This window comes from Chaetura pelagica, unplaced genomic scaffold (genome assembly GCF_000747805.2).
Source record: "Chaetura pelagica isolate M959 unplaced genomic scaffold, ChaPel_1.0 scaffold150, whole genome shotgun sequence".
Lineage (NCBI taxonomy): Eukaryota > Metazoa > Chordata > Aves > Apodiformes > Apodidae > Chaetura > Chaetura pelagica.
The window spans coordinates 1,120,222-1,140,233 of NW_009952052.1; the positions used below are offsets into that span (position 1 = coordinate 1,120,222).

At 36.2% G+C, this 20,012-nt stretch overlaps 1 protein-coding gene across 2 annotated transcripts in view; it reads left to right on the forward strand.

Moving 5' to 3' along the window:
* The window catches only part of BAI3 (brain-specific angiogenesis inhibitor 3), a 466,801-nt gene that overhangs the window by 249,671 nt on the left and 197,118 nt on the right, over positions 1 to 20,012 (forward strand). For both annotated transcript variants that reach the window (XM_010003267.1, XM_010003258.1), the window contains 2 exons: positions 12,346 to 12,492; positions 13,242 to 13,317. In XM_010003267.1, coding sequence (XP_010001569.1) covers positions 12,346 to 12,492; positions 13,242 to 13,317 — 223 coding nt within the window. The remainder of the gene's footprint in view (positions 1 to 12,345; positions 12,493 to 13,241; positions 13,318 to 20,012) is intronic.

Genomic DNA, 20,012 nt, shown 5'->3' on the forward strand with positions numbered 1-20,012 from the left:
TGTACTGAAAGTCTCCTTTGCTGAATGATGACATTGAGCACCTTCTGAAAAGGCTTCATTACCACAGAAATGTCCCCTTCCAATAAATATAGGGTAACTGTAGAACTCAAATGTTTAAATCATCAAGATTTAATTAATAGCCACAATCAATATAGGTCCAGGTTATGCTGTTCACTTCTGTGCTTCTGCAAAAAATTACTGCTTTGAAATACTATGAAATAACTGAGCATCCTTACACTGACCCTTAACTTTGTTCCTCTTTTGTTCCATTTAGAAATATTGTTACAAATGTTTGCCACCAGAGTGCAGTTAGTTTGGTTTCCAATAAAGCACCATTTATATGTTTTGGGATTAGGGACACAAAACACATTTAGTACATAAAAAATATTCTGTAAAAGTAATAGCAGTGCAAAAACTACAATGGAAATAAAATAATTAAAGGGAAAAAAAACCACAAAAAAACAACCCAACCAAAATCAAAACAACAACAAAAAAACCCAAACAACCCCATGAAGCAAAATGAAACCAAACAAATTTTCTTTCCTGAATCCTGTAAAATACTATTTGTTGGGTAAGATTGCTATAAAGAGGATATGTTGAGGAAAAAAATAATATAAAATGGCACTTTTTTTGTCCAGTTCTCCATGCTAATAATAGTTATGCCACATGGCAGTAATAGCAAGCTGGACTAAGATGTAAAATACTTGATTCTAAGTAAGTTAGCAATATTTAAAGTTTAGATTATTTTAAAAGAGAAATTGCAAAAATTTTGAGTAAATTGGTAGCTTCTCTGACATGTAAATTCGGTCACTCTGATAGCACTTTCAGATACAGGAAATAAACTGAAGCAATTGTGTGGTGTTGTGTCCCAAAAACTACTGTTGAATAGAAACAAAAAATTCCGTCCCTTCTTCTTATTTCCATTTTTCACATTCATGATATTACATTTTATAAGAATTGACTGTATTTTTTTAAATGAAATAACATGAACAAACAGTCTGGAGTAAACTCTTCCTTTCCACTTCATATCATAGATATAATTGTGTTTTCTGGAATATTGCACATTGTAGGATTAAAGTTTAGCTTTATAGCGCATCTACTTTCATGTGTAGTTTCAGTTTGGGGTCTCATATTCTCAATATATATTTCATGAATGACACAAAAAAATTTAAATAAATAACTAAGGAAATAAAACCAAAATAGCAGGAAATAGGTTGCAGATGGCATGTAGTGCCAAACAGACAGCAGAGTAGTACCAGGTGTAGATGTCAGTAATGCAAATGTTGCAGAGCTGGGCATGGTGATGGGTCCTTTTGATGGCATCTGTTGTGCCTCAGGAAAACCAAAGATGTTTTCTTGGTCACAGAAGTTTCCACAGATTAGCTCTCCAAAGTGGTAGTTCTCTACTGCATGCAAAAGCAAAACTAGAGACACTGCAAGGGCATCTGTAAAGTCGTTCTGAATCCAAATAGCCGTTTCAAGAATTACAAGCTGTTGTGGTTTAGGCCCAGTTGGCAACAAAGAACTACATGTCTGCTCACTTACTCCTCCCCCCATGGATCAAGACAAGGACAGGAGGGTTCACTCACCGATTATGGTCACAGGTAAAACAGACTCGACTTGAGTAAAAACATCAACTTAATTTCTCGCCAATCAAAATCAGAGAAGGACACTGAGAAACAAAACCAGGTCGTAAAAGCAACTTCCCCCATCTTCTTCCTTCTTCCCAGGCCCAAATTACTTTGCTCCTGATTTCTCTACCTCCTCCTACCCGGCAGTGCAGAGGGTCTGGGAGTTGCAGTCAGTCACATATTTGTTTTCTGCTGCTCCTTCCTTCTTAGGGAGGAGGACTCCTCACACTCTCACTCTGCTCCAGCATGGGGTCCATCCCATGGGATGTCCTTCATGAACTCCTCTGATATGAATCACTCCCATAGGAGACAGTTGTTCAGGAACAGACTGCTCCAGCACAGGCTTCTCACACAGCCACGTCTCTGGGCCTGCCATCCTCCATGGGCTGCAGTTCCACTGCTCCACTGTGGTCCTTCACAAGCTGCTTCACTGAGATTCTCTGTGGGTTGCAGGGGAACAGCCTGTCACCTCACTACAAGAGAACCTCTGCTCTGGCATACCTCCTCCCTGTCCTTCCTTACTGACCTTTTTATCTGCATTGCTGATGGGCTTGGCCTGGGTCAGAGGCAGGTCTGTCTTTAGAGCTGAGGGAGCTTCTTTCAGCTTTTCCCAGGAGCCACCCTTGTGGCCCCTTCCTTGCTCCCAAAGCCCCGCCATGTGAACCTGACACAGAAGCCTATCTGCTACAGGTATGATGCTATGTTACCTTTTTATTTAAATATTTTGACCAGGTTCTATTATTAGCTTTGGCATTGAGCTCTTGAATAACAAACTTGCAATTTATGTAGTCATATGGGCAAGGGTCAATCCAGAATTCTTAAAATGCAGTTTAAACTCACTATGCAATATATACAAAATACAGAAGATTTTTTAGAACCCTGAGATGGCAACCCAAGAAAGCCTAATTAGGCACCTCTGCATTTCTCTGTCAACTGCACTAAAAATTAATGGACATGTAAGGCACCTTATTTAGACAAATGAAACAGTAATGGTATAACATTTGACTTAGTTGAATAGTTGACTGTTGGTTTTCAAACTTTTCTTAGCTGCTTGGATCTTTTTAGATTCCTTCTCCCACAGCTTTGATAAACATTAGAAACCTCTCATTTTAGGTGAGTGGGAGGGAAGAAATTGGATATGCTGGAGATGGGATGACCAGAATTGGATAACAAGAGCTGAGCACAAGGCCACATGCCACAGTGATTCACATGATTGCATTATAACAGCTTGTAATAACCAAGCTCTGTCATTCTTTATAGGCCCAATTTTCTAGTTAGATGTTTTTTAAAGCATCTCCTCATTGTGCAGTTGTTTTATGGAAATGACCATAATAATTCTGAGATATTTCTCTTGAGTTATTAAAGTTAATTTAGAATTCAACAATGTGAACAAGTAAATCAAACTCAGTGTAATTAGTATAACTTACTACATATATTGAATAGTGTCTATATATCCCACTGAGGTACTGAGTTTTTGTTGTGCCATGCATGATGTAAACAATCTAAATAAAGCATGTGTGCATTATCCTGACAATTAGATTTCACAGTGCCCCAGGGCAATTTTTTACAATCCCTTAAGCAAATCTTAATCCACTTTATCTCCTCCATGGAGAACATTCAAGATGAATTAGACAGTGCTCTAGAAAACAAAAACCTAGTTATGAATTCCTGTGAGGAAGGTTAGAATCATGGCTTGAACGTGAAACTGAGACATGGGAGAACTCTGTATCTAACAGTTCTGTTTCAGATTTTCTGTATGACTCTGCTAAAGCATGTCCTGAAAGCATTTACTCGGTAGATGTTGCAGCACCTGCTTGTCAGGTGCAGGGTTCAAGGCAAAGGAGGAGTGGGTTGCTAGGGAAACCAAGAGCCAACAAGGCATGCACAGTGGCCACCTTGGTGAAGGTGAAGTCCCACAGCACTGAGGAGTTCTGTAATAGTAGCAAGGCACAGCTGATGTTCCAGATCAACAGACAAGTCAATAGTAATGAGACAAATCTAGTGTCAAGCCAGGAAGTCAAGTCATAGCATCAGTGTCAGAAGATGGTCCATTGATGGTATTCAGCTAATAGTCCAGGCAAGCCCATGGTGAGAAGGAAGATCCAAGGTCACTTGACATCAAGGCTGCTGTTCAAAGTTCAGATAACCACAATACCTGGCTATGCATAATCATGGCTGATTCAGCTGAAGAGTAGTCAAAGTGAAGGGGCACAGACTCCCACTTCTAACAACCCTTTCCACAGTGTTCTGACCTGAGTTACAAAGTTGAATTATATCAGAGCTAATTTTGAGCATGGGCAGCTAAAGCTGTAGAGAGGTGTGTGCAATGGGCGTGCACTGTTTTGTAACAGCTTGGTTGAATACAAAGTCAGATTGGAAGAAACCCTCTAGAGAAGTAGTTTGATGCTGATCAGGAAATGCTAAGCTTTTGACCAAATTCTTTCAGTTTCCTAAGGTATTAGACTCAAGAATTGAGTAAAGCACAAATTTGAGACATCTCTCAGTTATCTGGGATGAATTAAGCAAACCAGCCTTTCTTCTGAACCCTTGGGTTGTGCATTGTTCCTGTTGTCAAAGAAGTATTCATGTATGGGTTTGGTCCTCCTTTCCTTCTAAATAGCTCAGGTTTTGATGGTGGTACCTTTGAATCCTAATGGATATTCTCATCCAAATTGAGGAAGGTATGGCTTATATTTGCTTCAGATGGGGATTCCATCTTCACAGGGACAAGCAAATCTTCCTAATTCAAGTATTCAAACCATTAGATCTGTAGTGTCTAACAGGCGGTGTTAGAGCAGAAATGCTTTCACTGACTCGACTGGGTTTTAAAACAGAAAGCAACTGCAAATGCATTTAATGACGAAAACTATATGGTCAGTAAAAACAGCTACAGGCTTGAGTTTTTGAAGATTTTTCCTGTTGCTTTAATTTCTCAATCTTAATGGAGCTGAAGTATAAAGAAAGAACTGAGATGCTCTGATGGGAATACTTCCAGGAAGGCATATGGAGAAATTTGTACATGCCTGGTGAATTGCTGTAAAAACAAGGGCCACCTGCAAGCATTTCCTCCGTATCTATGATTTTGTACAGGATATGGGTTTTAATCCAGCTCTTCTTAGGATTCAGTAGTCCCTTTCATATTGTTAAGGCTCTGAAATTCTGTGCTGGAGTAATTTACAGTTCTCTCAGTTTTAATGTGTCCATAGTTGTAGCTAAAAGTTTTTCAAGATGCCATTTTGTATTATTAAGAACACATTTCAATAATAAAGTATAATAGAGATCTCTTTCCAGTCTGCTGCAAAAAGCTGTAATTAGAAACATATACTGATTAATTTAGTTTCCTCTGTGTGTGGCTTTGAAACACCACATTTTCTGTCTCCATGTCTGAGATTTTTGTTTCTTGTATCACTTTTCAATATCCTGCATAAATTAGTTCACATCTTTCTAGATTTCTGAATTATGATATTTAGTTATCGTTTACCTACAGGTAAGACAATAGCCATCTTTCCTTTGCCTCAGCTTACTACCTTTGGGACTTCTGCTCTTCATCTCCCCAAGCAACGTAACATTGAGAATAATTTTATTCACTCCTTTGTAATGATTTTGCCCACTTATTGATCTCATCTGTCAAGTCCTCTCTGTCACATCTCTTAACAGTTCTTATGTATGCCTGTTCATCAGTACACCTGATAAATAAACATATGAGTGATATCTTTCTCTCTCAACTCTTCTTCTTTCTCCCTTTCTCTGATGGCAGCTTCATCATCATTCCCATCTTCTGAGCTCACTACCTTAATATTGCCTTCAATCTCACTCTCTTTTTCTCTCATCATCAGCTAGAAACATCAGCACAGGCACTTCCAGTCACTTTAGTGATCAAAAAATGCTTGGTTTCAGCACCTTGACCTATGCAGTCAATATAAAATAGTGTCGGAGATGGCCTTTCACCCTCAGTATTACCATGATTTTCACTTTAATGTCTGTAACATTCTCTCCTGCATCAGCCTCCATCTTCTCTCCTGCTTTATGCTGAGTCTTCCTTTTCCTTGCAAGTGCTTTATGGCAAGGCAAGAGTTGCTAAGGGAGACTTAGAAAAAAAAAGCTCTTTCAGAAACACAGGGTACTTTGGATGTGGATGTGGGTCTCTTTGGCTGTTCATGTAAATCTTCTTCAGTATAACTCCTAGAAGATGGAGTCATCTTCTAGTTAATGAAGTGCAGCCTCCTACTATGTTTTGTTTAAAGCATCTTTCGGAATAACCACATATTTCAGGAAGCATTCAATTTATCATGAGAACACATTTTCTTCTAACTGCTCATTAAAAAATGGTTTATATTTTCACTAGTCCAGATGGGCTTTCTTGAAGTTTGTGATTCAGATTTGCAAATTTTAAAGTTATTTTGTTCTTTACGTTCCATGTTGGCCAGCTGCAAATAGCCATATTCATTCATCTTACAGTACTTTGGATTAACAGTAAGTAAATAGTAACAATGACTAAAAATTATAAAAATGCTAAAATTTCTGCTCTCTCCCTAGGAGGATATGCAGACATACTATCTGGCAAATTGATAAATTCTATGATGCTGTAGCCATTTCTATGCACTAACTCTTTCTCGGGGAGTAAAGTTTTAATAATTTCTTTATTTTTAAAGAAAGCTTTTATTGTCTATAACAACAAAGTGCTCTAATTCTGTTTGAACTTTTAAAATGTTTATGGTCCATTTTTATTTTCATGACTGAAATAATAAGAAGTTTGGGGAAAAAAAGAATTGTCATTTTATGCTTTACTTCTGTTAATTTTGTCTAGCTACATCTTTTATCATAAGAAATGTGCAATCAGAAACTGCTCAAGAGAATGCAAATACATAGGTGATATTTCATGAGTCTGAAATTAGTATATTCCTGAGGTTTTCCTGAAATACAGAATTTGGTACTGAATGACAAAAGTACACAAAACCAAAAGGAAACACTTGCCTTCTGCCTATGAATTTATTATTTATTTTTTAAAAAATCACATAAGTAGCAGAAGAGATCTGCATGTTAAATGCATCCTGAGCAGTGCCTGAAGCCATGCTGCTTTCTAACTTGTCCAGCATATTATACTGGTCATACTACTGGTAGGGTAGCGTATTGCTGATGTTTGTTACAGGCTTTTTGGAGCATATTCAGGTATCAGAAAGTTATGTGTGTGTATCAGACTGTGTGTGTCTTTACTTGCTCTTTGTATTGTTTGAAGGACTGCAGTGACTTGCAGGCTCAAGATATAGGTGACGGTCACTAATTCCCTAAGGTGCTTATACATATATTATTTTACAGCAAAAAGGGTATTGGGTTCCTCTCCCATTTTATTGCCTATGGAATACAAAAGGGGAATATTCAGAGATCAGGTAGCTTCTTGTTTAACCTTCAAACAGCAAGCCCACTTAGGGCACAATTTGGTTGACAGCAAAGGAAGGACTCATGCAGAACTCATGCCTTTTAAAACAATTAATTCCTATTCCTCTTTATCTTAAGGGATTGTAAATCAGTTATCATTATAGTTACTCTGCTGTAAAGCACAACAAACCCAAATTGTTACCACTTATGAGAAAGGAGAATCAGAGCCAATGTTGTATCCTCTTTTGTAAATACATGAATTCTGCAGAATTCAGACTCACATTTTCAGCAGCTTTTCTGAAGGTTTGGATTTAGTCTTTGATAACAATCAACTGTTTAATTTGGCTTGCTTTATAATTTTAAAATCTAAACTGTGTTTAGTCCGCAAACAAACATTGAGTCCCTTTTCTGTCAGGACTTTCAGTGAAAGTGATTTCTTGTTTTAAAGCAATTAATGTTATTCAAGGGACTGGTTCTGAAATCTGAACAGTTTTTGTTCAACATGAGAAGCTAACGGATGAACAGAAAAGAGGAGGTGAAGATGATTCATGCCACTAATTTGGTCTCTTTATATGTTATTATTTAGCCACCTGCATCAGTCAGAGCTACTGGAAGTTGCACTAGGCAGCTTATAACTCATTCAGGGTTATGGGATCATAGCAGTACATTTCAACTTTTCAATTCTAGGCCATGATCTACAAGGGCTAGCATGCAAGAACTATACAATTTTTATTTCACTCATAATTTTCTTAACACGTTCATTACCTAATTTTGTGCTGCTGTAAATAAAGTGCTTAAATATCATTCTCATATGATGGTGTGTAATCAGCTCATTTGGATAATTGTGGAAAATTCTCCATTCCTATGAGTTTGGAGTTAATCAGTTACAAAGAGATTTTTTTTTACTAGGTAAGTAAGAATAGTTAGTAGCTGACAATTCTGAAGTTTTCAGTAGAGCAGTATTGGACAGGTTGCAACTGCAGCATGAAATTGAAATAAAGGTAAAAGGAGATATATTGGTAAAGGATGAATCCATTAGGGGTCAAGGCAATCAGTAAATTGATTAGACTGGACTACTTAGATAGATTTTACAAATCAATAATTATTATGGAGCTATCAAATATGAATGTGGTCTTATATATAATTGAATTACTGTCTTGTAATTTATACCAATGTGCATCAAAAGAATGCTCAAAGAATTCTAAAAAAAAAAGGGGGGTTTTCTCCATGTTTCAGCTTAAAGCTAGGTGGGGTTTTCTTCCATCTAGGACTTATAAATTCCATTTGCAGGATTCAGAAGTGTGATGGGGCCAATTTCAAAGAAACAAATAATATATTCCACTTCCTGCATTCTTCAAATGTTGAATACAGTCAAGTAGCATGGATAAATTAGTTTTTCTAGTTTTTTAAACTTTTTTTTTTACCTCTAGGCATCATATTAAAATTGTAACTGAAGGCATATAGTAGCCACAGCAAAGAGAGGCTGTCCAGACAATGAAAAAATAAAACATATTCTTCACCCTAAATATGCTTCTGTACATTCAGACTTTCTGTCTCTAATGTTTTTTCCCACCAAGACCTCTCTGGCTGGCTTTTTATTTCTGGTTCATCTGGGCTAAGTCCAAACCAAAACATTTTTTCAAAATTAATGTCAGTTCTACATCTTTTGGGGGTTGGTGTGTTGTGTTTTTTGAGGGGTTGTTTTGCTTGTTTTGGTTTGGGTTTTTGTGGAATTTTTTGTTTTTATTTTTTGTTGTTTGTTGTATTTGTTTCTTTGGTTGTTTTTTTGTTTTGTTTTTAGTTTTTTTTGTTCTGGTTTGTTTTGTTTTGTTTTCTCTTGAGCAATGCCTGGAATATCATAGGAATTGCCATAATACAAATAAATTGGAATTCCGTATTGGAAAAGTTTTGGTTGTCTCTACAGCAGAGTATGTGCAAACTGCAAGAATGATCTGAAGAGAGACCAGGCTGGTTGCTTGTCAGTATTATGTCCTCAGCATAAACAGTTCAAGAAGGTGTAGTCAGATTAGAACGGAAGAATGTATTACTGCAGAAATTCAAATATGGCTTTATCTGAGACGATAAGACATGCTGTATGTGGTGTATATGGGAAGTTTTATATTTTAAATTTCCTTGACTTAAAATTACACAGTTTTTCTTTGACTTCTGCTTAGATAGCTTTCAATTCAGTTTTTCTTTTCCTTCTCTTTTGTTATTATTTTTTTTTTCACTTTGCAGTCTCATGTTGTGATTAACTGTTTTTCCAGTATTATAAAAATGTGTGCTTATAAACAAGAAAAAAATACTTCTGCCACAGTGCCTGTAAATGCCCTCATCAACTACTGTTCCACCTCACAAATTCAGATATTTTGACATGATAAATTTCCAATGGAGAAGGCAAAATGCTCGCGTGGCAACTGCAAAACCTAATCACTTGGGTTCCAGTATTTGGAGTATTTTTGTCTCATAAAAACCTAAAGCAAGAACATAATTAAGCAGAAGATTAATTACTTATAATTCTGTCTTACTATCTACGTAAAACTGTATCAGAAACTTATATTTTACTTTCTGACATGCTAATGACCCAGTACCTGAATTATACATATTGTCTTCTAGAAATCATTTTGATTTTCATGTTCACAGTAAATAATTATTTCATGCTGCACATAAAACAGCTAGAGAACAGCAAAGCCACATTTCACAATGGAAATACAGTTGGTCATGCTCCAAGATCCAATTAAATGACTTGTAGACTGTTATTTAATAATAATGTTAGTTGTGCTTTTTTAAAAGTAAAATACAGTTTATAACAGCACTGAAGAGGTGGGAACTGTTTCATGTATCTACCTGGCCACGTCGATAGACTGAAATAGTTGCCTTCAGTCAGATTCCATTGTATTATCTTACATCTTCAAACGTCAGTGCCATGTTGGAAATTAGTAGACACATCCTCTTGGAATCATTCAGCAAAGTGGCTAAAGAAAGACCTGATAATCTGTGTGAATCTGTAAGAGGCAGACTGTGCAGGACATGGAGCAAGTGTTTTGGAGAATCTGTTTCACTTATTGGTTTTATGTGCTGCGTATTCTCTCTTTCTGTGCAGAGAGCTAAAATCTTCAGATTGTTGAGGTTGCATCTTCTGTGAAATCAAATAAAGACACTTTAATGTGATTATGATAAGAAGAAAACCTTGTCAGAACCATGAATTGGAATATATAGACTCATAGAATCATTTAGGGTGGAAAAGACCCCTGAGGTCATTAAGTTCAACTGTAAACCTAACACTGTCTAACACTTTATTCCATACAAGCCATAAACCAAACATTTATATTTTCTATTTAGGTTTTGTGTTATTCACCACCTAAGTATTAAAAAACATTTTCAAATCTTTGTTTCATAAGTAGTGCTTAGGGACCATGATGAATTTGTCTATTTAGAATACGGTAATAGACAAAGTCTGGAGAGGTACTGTCACAGACCCTTAACTATTTATCCAGTCCTAAGGTGGTTTTCTGTTTTGCAGGGTGAATTCCATCAAATAACATTGATTTTATATTTCAATAAAGGGAACTGTCATCTGACAAGTAGATGAAATTTTGAGACTCCACTAGTTAATTAGATAGATAGACAGATAGATAGATATAGATGGATAGGTAGGTAGTTACACAGATAAATACTGTACAAATAAAAGAAACCAAATATTGTCTTATGCAGGCTGTATTTAATTTTGAAAACTAAATAACTGAGCATTTAATTTTATTTATGTGGAAAATAAAGAAATCATTTTCTATTTTAAGAACTATGAAAAGAAATAATTTTTACAGTCTTAATATATTCTGTATAACCATGGATTGCATGTGAGAACATGCAATCCATTTTATGCCCCAATAATTCTGAAACACCTGAACTCTTGTCCCTCCACACAGCAACTGAAAATACACAGGACTAAGTATCCCTTTAGGGATGAGAATGTGTTTGCCAATTTTGGCCCAGAGGGGACTGTAACTAGCACTGTAAAGCCCAGTTGATAGTTTTGTAATGGAAAGCCTGAAATAACCTCAAATACCATCTCACTAATGTTGTACTGTAATACATGACCAGTCTAATTTGAAACTGAGAGTCAGTTATCAAGGAATACATTTGTAGAGTTAATATCATTAACCTCTTAATTTTCCCCTTCTTTTGGATTTGAAGTACATTTTCCTTTTAAATAAAATCCACTGATGAGACACCTAATGGTTTTCTACTTTAATTTTGCTGCTCTGATTGCTTTTACAGCTATCCCCCATTGTCTTTATACTTAACCTCCCTCGCAGAGCGCTTGCAGTGAAATTGTTATGCAGATCAAAGTATAGTCCTGATGTCCGAACTCTACCAACTATATTAGCCTCTTCATAAATGGATTAGAAAGAGCATTGCCGAGGAAATGGATATCAACATGGCTTACACTGAGAATGGAGCTAGTGCTCCAAGTGTCTTTGTCATTTCTCTGAGTGTATGTAAGCACCTGCAGCCCTGTCAGTTCCTTAAAAGTACTTTGAGCCTTACTAGACACTGACAGTGTTGCCATGGAGTCATACTTAGATTTTACAGCAAAACCGAAACTGGTTTCCAGATAATAGTTGAGTGAGAAAGCAGAAAATAAGAAGGAATAAACAAAATTCCAAACTGGGTATTATTAGATTTGATACCTACTTCTTCTGCCTTTTTATAATGGTTGCAGATATAATAGTGATGTTGTTTGGGGGTTTGGAGGTTTTTTTGGGTGGAAAAATATAATTAAGAAATCGGAACGGGGATTATTCTTTCAAGGAAAGGAAATCAACTGCTATACCATATTGTTCTCATTTGTGTGGAAACAATGAGGTCTTTTAATATGTGAATCTCCTTAATGGGTTTATCTTAAAATTGTGCCTGTATAGGAGATAAAATCTCTGTTATTGCTTAATTAGCCTGCATCTAGCAGCTATGTTTCCCAAAGCATTTTGCAGCATCCTCTTTCTTTCATTGTCACATTTGATCATTTTAGAATTTGCTCTGAAGACATGTCAATGTCCTTATGTGTGTATTTCAGGGTACAAGCCAGTACGTTCAATAGTGCCTATTAAGCCTAATCAGAATCTGGATGACAAATGATATGATCAGTGCTACAAAATTAATCCATAGTGGAACTGCATAACGGAAGACTACACGTTCTGTGCCATTTAATGTCCTATAAGTTCCTGCTTTACTGGAAATGTATTATTAACCATTTTTGTTATTGCTGTACTGTTACAATTGTATGATGCTTTAAAGTAAGAAACACAATTTAATTTGATTTTGTGATTTCTCTTACTAGTTGCTAGCATTCAGAAGCTTCCTGCTGCATCTGTTTTAACCGACATCAATTTCCCCATGAAAGGAAGAAAGGGAATGGTTGATTGGGCACGAAACTCAGAAGACAGGGTTGTTATTCCAAAAAATATCTTCACCTCTATGTCAACAGGTAAAGAAGTGCATCAGCATGTTAATTTTGTGTTAACTTTAATAAGGGAACTCAGAATCTTTGTCTCACAGGACCACTGTATGATATAGAAGTGGTTATTTCATCCATCTTCAAAAGAAATCCAGTACCCACAGCTTATCCCAGAGGGAAATTATGGGATTTAATTTCAGCTTCTTGAAGAAAATATACTGCAGAAATCCTAGATAGTATTTTCTACAAAAAGCCAATTCTTAGTTATTATGCATAGGATTGTACCTGTGGTGGAATGAGATGACCTGAATTGCAGGTTGCCTGACTCCCCTGAAGCTGCTCTAACAGACAGGGCCATTCCTATAGGTGACTGACTTTGGCAAAGGATGCTCAGCAGGCAAATTACCCTGACTTCAGATACAATTTATAAATACTGTTGCAGTGCAGTTCTCTGACTTTAGAGAATTTACTTGCTAGTCATTAAACTTTCAAGACAGTCTTTGAGGATACTTAGTTATAAAGGTAAGGGAACTAGCATGGATGTCAGTACACTACAATGAATCTTCATAAAATGTGATTTTCAGTGGTTTAAATCCTTTGATATATTCCTGGCAGTGCTACAGCTTAATGACAGAAATCCAGAATAAAATTTTAAAAATTATGGTTTATTTAAAATAAAAATTCTACTGCAAAAATAAATGGTATTCACGGGGTTTTTTTTATGCTAATGAATGCTTGGGAAAGTGAGTTTAAATATCTTTTTTTGCTTTCCTTTTCAGAACTAGATGAATCAACAGTATTTGTACTTGGAGCAGTGCTATACAAAAATTTAGAACTCATTTTGCCCACTTTGAGGTAAGAAATTTCATTAATACAATATGAATTAGACAGTTTCAAAATCACAACTACACTAGTCGTCAACATAAAATCAACCAAGACTGTTTGTTAGAGTTGATTTTTTTCGCCCTGATATTTAAAGTATATATATTTGTCTTCATGCTTAGTCATTTGTATGATGGAAATAGCATTTTTATCAAATTGGATTAATTTATATTTTATGTTATCTGTACTAAGCTTAATTACAGAAATGTTCAATTAGAAATAGGCACACAGATATACATTAATCCTCAGACCACTTGTGCTTCAAACTACTGTTTGTCCAGTTAGTAGAAGGGATCTACTAATGACATAATAACCTGATGTACTATGGTTGTCTGCTCTACTTTTCCAGATGTCTTTAGTAGTAGTTTTCCAAGTATTTTTCAATTAAAGTTGTATTCAGAAGGTACAGCAGAGCTATAGAGAAGATCCATTTTAGAAATAGGACATGCATGTGTCTGAACAGCTGTGGTATGTCAGTTATGAGGGCCATAAATATTCATAAAGAAATAGGAGTGTCTCTTGTTTCACTTTTTCCTTTCTGTATTTGATAACGGCCACTTTGGAAATAAACATTTTCCCTCCTCAGATTACTTCTTAAGAACATTTCCTGGTCCATTAGTAATACTTACTTCACGTGATCCTGTGCACCACTGGTGTACTAATGTCCATTTACAGTAAAAGAAATGGCTGTGGATTGTGTTACTATAGCTGCTAATCAATTCAAAATAATTACTAGTTAGGAAGATTACTAGTTAGGATTCTAGTTAGGAAGACACCACATCACTTTTCCCTACTCTATTTAACCAAAACTTAGATTTTGAAACAGAGAATAGAAAAAAAACACACCAAAATCCACCTGAAAACAAAAAACCCCACCTCATTCCTAAGGAAAAAGAAACAACGAAACACCTCCCAGTAATGTAATATGCTGTGCAATAAGTAGCTGCAATGCTGGGGTCAGAAATCTCTCTGAGGTAGAGCACAATTCAAACAGTGATGTCCTGGAAGAACACCTGGAAGCCTGAGGAGTGCTTGCAAAAGCTGTCTATGCTTAAGGCATGATATAAATGACAGCTCATCCACTTCTGAACTATCGCTAAGCACTTTACATTTGTTTGGGAGACCGTAGAGGCAATCTACCAATCCTAGAAAAGCGTCAAGGTGGCCATGTACCTTTCAGACCTTTATTTTGTAAATCACAATCTATGATTATGCCTTTTCAGCTCTCATAGATCAATAGTTTTCATTTAGAGAAAACAAGTGTGAACCCTGAGTTCTGTATATTTGGTTATATGAAAAGCCTTTAGGGTTTTTATTTCATCAATTAGAAGATTGAGATTGATAGGACTTACTAGATTCTTCCTGGAATCAATGACATATCAAGTAGCCAGAAGAAGGGCAGAATAGAGTAACTGAAGTGCTAAAGACTATGAAAAAGTGCATATCAGTTCCCAAATGTTTTGCTTTTATCTGTTCTACTTTCAGCTGGTTAATCTTTTCCACGGTAAATTTGAGCATTTCTCTTTACAGTTCATAGGGAGGTTTTCTGAGCTTCTAAAGTGAAATTGTCTAATAATCTATGCATATCTATTAATAAGTTAAATCTTTAGAAATTGTGAAGATATCCCACTTTGCTTCTGAATATGTTCAGCATTATTTGAATCCAATTCTCAGCTTCTCCAGGAGAGGAAATGAGCTCTATTACTTTCTCTTATGTATGTGAATAAGGAATAAAAATTGTTATTAATCTCTTACATAAAAAACCAAAATGTATTTCCAGGTACCTCTGGTCTCTTCTTTGTTCATAGTGTACCACCTCAGTACTTCCCTGAACTTGTCTAATATTTAGAATTAAGTTATACTGGACTTTTAAAATTTACATCTTTTATTTAATCAGGAAGTGTTTCATGCTGAAATTCATTGTCCATGGCAGTCATATTAAAAATTTGATCTCATGACCTTAAAATAGTACCTAAAAGGTAGCACAGTCACAAGTTCTCTTTGTAGAATCATAGAATCACTGAACAGTTTGGGTTGGAAGGGACCTTCAAAGACCATCTAGTCCACACCTCTGACATGGACAGGGCCATCTTCAAGTATATCAGGTTCCCCATATCTCATCAAATCTGACTTTGAACACTTCCAGTGATGGGACATTCAAAGCTTCTTTGGGCAACCTGGTTCAGTGTCTCATGACCCTCATCACAAATAATTTCATCCTTATATCAAACCTGAATCTACCATCCTTCAATTTAAAACCATTGCCCTTTGTCCTATCTCTGTAAGCCTTGGTAAAGAGTCTCTCTACATCTTTTTTATTTAAGTAGTGAAAGGCTGCAGTGAGGTCTCCCCTGAACCTTGTCTTCTCCAGACTGAACAACCACAACTCTCTCAGCCTATCTTCACAGAATGTTCCAGCCCTCTGATCATTTTCGTGGTCCTTCTCTGAACATGCTTTAAGGGGTCCATGCCTTTCTTGTACTGGGGTCCCCACAGCTGGATGCAGTACTCCAAGTGAGGGCTCACAAGAGTAGAGATGCAGCGCAGGGTATGATTTGATTTCTGGGATGTGAATGCACATTGCTGACTCATGTTCAATTTTCCATCCACCAGTATCCTCAAGTTCTTCTCCACATGGCTGCTCTCAATCCCTTCAACCCCCAGCCTGTATTGATACCCAGAAATTGCTAAACCCATGCACAGGACCTTGCACTTGGCCTTGCTGAACTTCATGAGATTCACATGGGCCCATTCCTCATGCCTGTCAAGGTCCCTGTGGATGGCATCCCTTCCCTCTAGTGTATTAACTGTACCTCTGAGCTTGGTGTCATCTGCAAACATACTGAGGGTGCACTCTATCCCACTTCGTGTCATTGATGAAGATGCTAAGTATTATTGAATGCATTTTGATGCATTTGAACAATTTTAATGTTTAAATGCGCATTCAGATGGAGTTCTGAATTGGAAAAAATCTGCAAGTGTGGTTAGTGGTGAATTTGTTGAACTGTTAAACTCTTTGCAAAAATTAGAACTGCAATGCAGGTTTTAAAGGAATCTGGGGTGGTTTAGCGTTTTGCACTTGTGACCACATCAGGTGATTTCTACTGGCTGCAGTTAAATATCCAGAAGGTTTTACCATGTCGCACGTGATTTCAGTCCCTGACTTTAAATGAGTTGGGGTGAGAGTAAAGTAAATATTTGATTGTATGGAACCTATTTTTTTTAATTTTCAGAAGAAAAGAGGTGACACGCATTCCCATACATTCCTTAATATTACTATGTAAAGGTATGCAAGCTTCTGCAACAACACAAGGAACTTCTCTGTTTAAAATAAATGAACAAATAATTGAAAATATTTAAATATATCTTTAGGGAAAATCTTTCATAACATCTAACCACAGAATCCCCATCTGGTACATTACAGGTTTTCTGAGAGTAAAATGAGGACAGACTATATATTCCACAAACTCGAAAATTAGCTGCATTTTACCATCTGTGCTTGATTTTTCTTATTATTATTGGCAAAGAGTCTGTTAGAAGTAAGTCTTTTAGACACAGTGTGAGATGAGAACTTGACAATTATATTAATATAAACATTTTTGGACAATGTGTTTAATCCTAGTGATACATGCATTTTATTCAAGTAATATTGTGAGGACTGTTTGAACAAGAGATTAGGGAAAAAAAGAGAAAAGTATTTTACCCTTCCTTAGAAAAATACAGTAACAATTTTTTCCATTCACAAGTAAATAAGCTTCAACTGATTCTCTTTGCTGATATACTTTCCCACAGTGCACTGTTCTTGTAATGTCATATGGATTTTTTTAATCATATATTGAATATTTTGAGCACTGTATGCTGAGTATTATGTCCATAGTTCTTGCATCCCTGAGCACATTTATGTTATTGTTAGGTTCACAGAAAATTGATTCTCAGTATAATACTTATCTGGAAGATATTATATATAACTCCTCTCCTGGGCACTCTGAAGGAGTATATTGCATACTGCCATTTTGTAAGAAAGTTTTTAACTTTTACTTTAACAAATAAGACCAAATAAAGAATCAATGATTTTGCTGTAGCAGGCTTTTTCCCCATCACTTAAACAACCACTATACTTTTCCTGCTATCATTTCCTGTACTGAGTATTCTCTTTACCTATTCTAAATCTCATTCCCAAACCCCTCATTTGAGTGCTGTAAAGCCAAAAAAGGCCTTTAAATGTCCTTAGGTCAGCTTTGTTAGACTGAAGATGGAATACATCAGACAGGCTATTACTGCATAGCATTACTGCTATAGCATACATAATTTTTTTCTGTAATGTATTGATATACACATTGAACAATAACTTCTTTCATGCAACATGACTTATTCATAAGTTCATTTTCCTTGAGCAATAGGAGTAATTCTACAAATAAAAGAAGATCTGAATTTCATATCACAAATAATCAATATGTATCCTCTTATATATAAGAATAACCTCAAAATGTATACCCAGATAGAAAAAAAAAACAACAAAACAACTTAGTAAAATAAGTCTATTTTTAAAATATTGTTATTAATTCAGTTCAGAAAATATCTAGGACAGCAGCTCTTCTTGAGCCTTTACTCAGTCTTTCTGGACAGCCAGCAGAGCACCATCCTGTACAAATTAATTTCTCATTAAAGATAAATTGTCTATTTTTAATTTTTCTTAATGAAAGACAAAGATGTGATGGTGAAGTTAGGCTCTACCTGTCATTAAATAAACGCTAGAATATAAAGCACTTGCCCAGGAAGTGTGAGATAGGTTATTCCTATACTAGGTCATTCCCAATATAAGAGAGACTGAAACCCACATATGGCATTTTCCAAGATGTTTTGTAAAAGCTGATTACTTAAATTCCTGAATAAGTTTTCTCAGAATTAACCTGTTGTATATGAAATTATCTTCAACAAAGATGTCAGTGGCATTGCACCCATGGTTTTGAGGGAAATTCTTGTGACTACAGTGCTTTGAACATGAATTCAGTGTCATCTTAGCTTGTTATATGAATTTAGAAACTTGCTAGATTGCATTCTTCCAGGAACTATCTAAACAGTTAAATATGAGACATGCAACTAAGCATTCAGCCCAGATGGGACAGCAGTGAAAGATGCAGGTTTCATTTCATGGCGATATAGCCAGCGACATTTACTTTCTGGTGAAATAGTCTGCTAGGAGCTCTTGATAGTGTAAGCGGATTGGTAGGGCTTAATGGCACTGAGGTCAAATTGATGTACCAAGCTTAACAACTAGACTTCTTTAGTGCTCTTTTGGGTCTCACCTTAGAACCATCAAAACTGTACCAAAATGAGGCAAGGAACATTTCTCAATCACAAAGATTAACTGTGATCAGGTACCAAAGTATGTGATTTTCCTATGTGAATTTCCAAAATGGACAAAATCTTTTAAAACCTAATAAGCTCTATTTCCACCTGTCATAATCTGTTGGAGGAATCATTTTTTATTTTTATTTTGAGTTTTGTTTTTGTTTGTTTTTTTTTTAATTATGCCTTACTTGTGAACATTCAGCTACTGTATGTACAGTAAGGTACTGTCATTTCTCCCCCTCTGCAGAAGGCAGAGTTTCCCAAACATTAAATATTAATCTGATAGAGAGAGATGTTTTCATCTACAATGTGTAAGACTTTAAAGTACAACCAAAGGGAAGAAACAGGAATTAAGTAAAATAGAAAGCTACTGCCATTATATTTCCATTATATTATTTGGCTGAGTAAAACTGGATGAGAATTCATACCTTGCCCCAGAAGAATAATTTCATTCCTTGAAACATGCCCACTGACTTAAGTTTGTATTACTGTAGCCATGGCAATTCCTGTTTCAATAATCCCGTAAAATTGAATCCCCTCCTAAATGCCATTTCCCTAGAGAAAATAAGCAATTAAATTGGAAAAGCTTTTAAGGGTATGTTGGTGATAAAAGGAAGTCTAGGGAAAATGTGGGCCCTCTCCAGAAGGAAATGGGAGACCTGGTTACTTGGTCTGTACAGTTACTCGGTCTGTACAGTTACTCGGTCTGTACAAAGACAGATGAGGTACTCAATGGCTTTTTTGCCTCCTTCTTCACTGTTAAGTGCATAAGCCACACCACTCAAGTCACTGAAGGCAAAAGCAGGGACAGGAAGAATAATGAACCACCCACAGTAGGGGTAGGTCAGATTCAAGACCATCTAAGGATCCTGAAGGTATACTGGTCCATCAGACCTGATGAGAGTTATCCACAGGTCCTGCGAGAACTGGCCAATAAAGTTGCAAAGCAACTGTCTATCATATTTGAGAAATCATGGCAGTCTGGTGGAGTTCCCACTGGCTGAAAGAGGGGAAACATAACTGCCATTTTTAAAAAAGGAAAAAAGACGACCCAGGGAACTACAGACCACTCAGCCTCACCTCTGTGCCCAGCAAGATCATGGAGCAGATCCTCCTGGAAACTAGCATAACTTTGGCAATACTAGATCTGTTCTAGAAAGGTAGATACAAAGCATAATGATCCACATTTTACATGAAAAGAGTGATTAAGGATTAATTAGTTAAATTAACAGAAAATTATTGGGTTTGGTAACTTGGTACAATAACGTAAGACCAAATCTAATCTCACATATATAAAAAAGATTGATTTGTTTTGG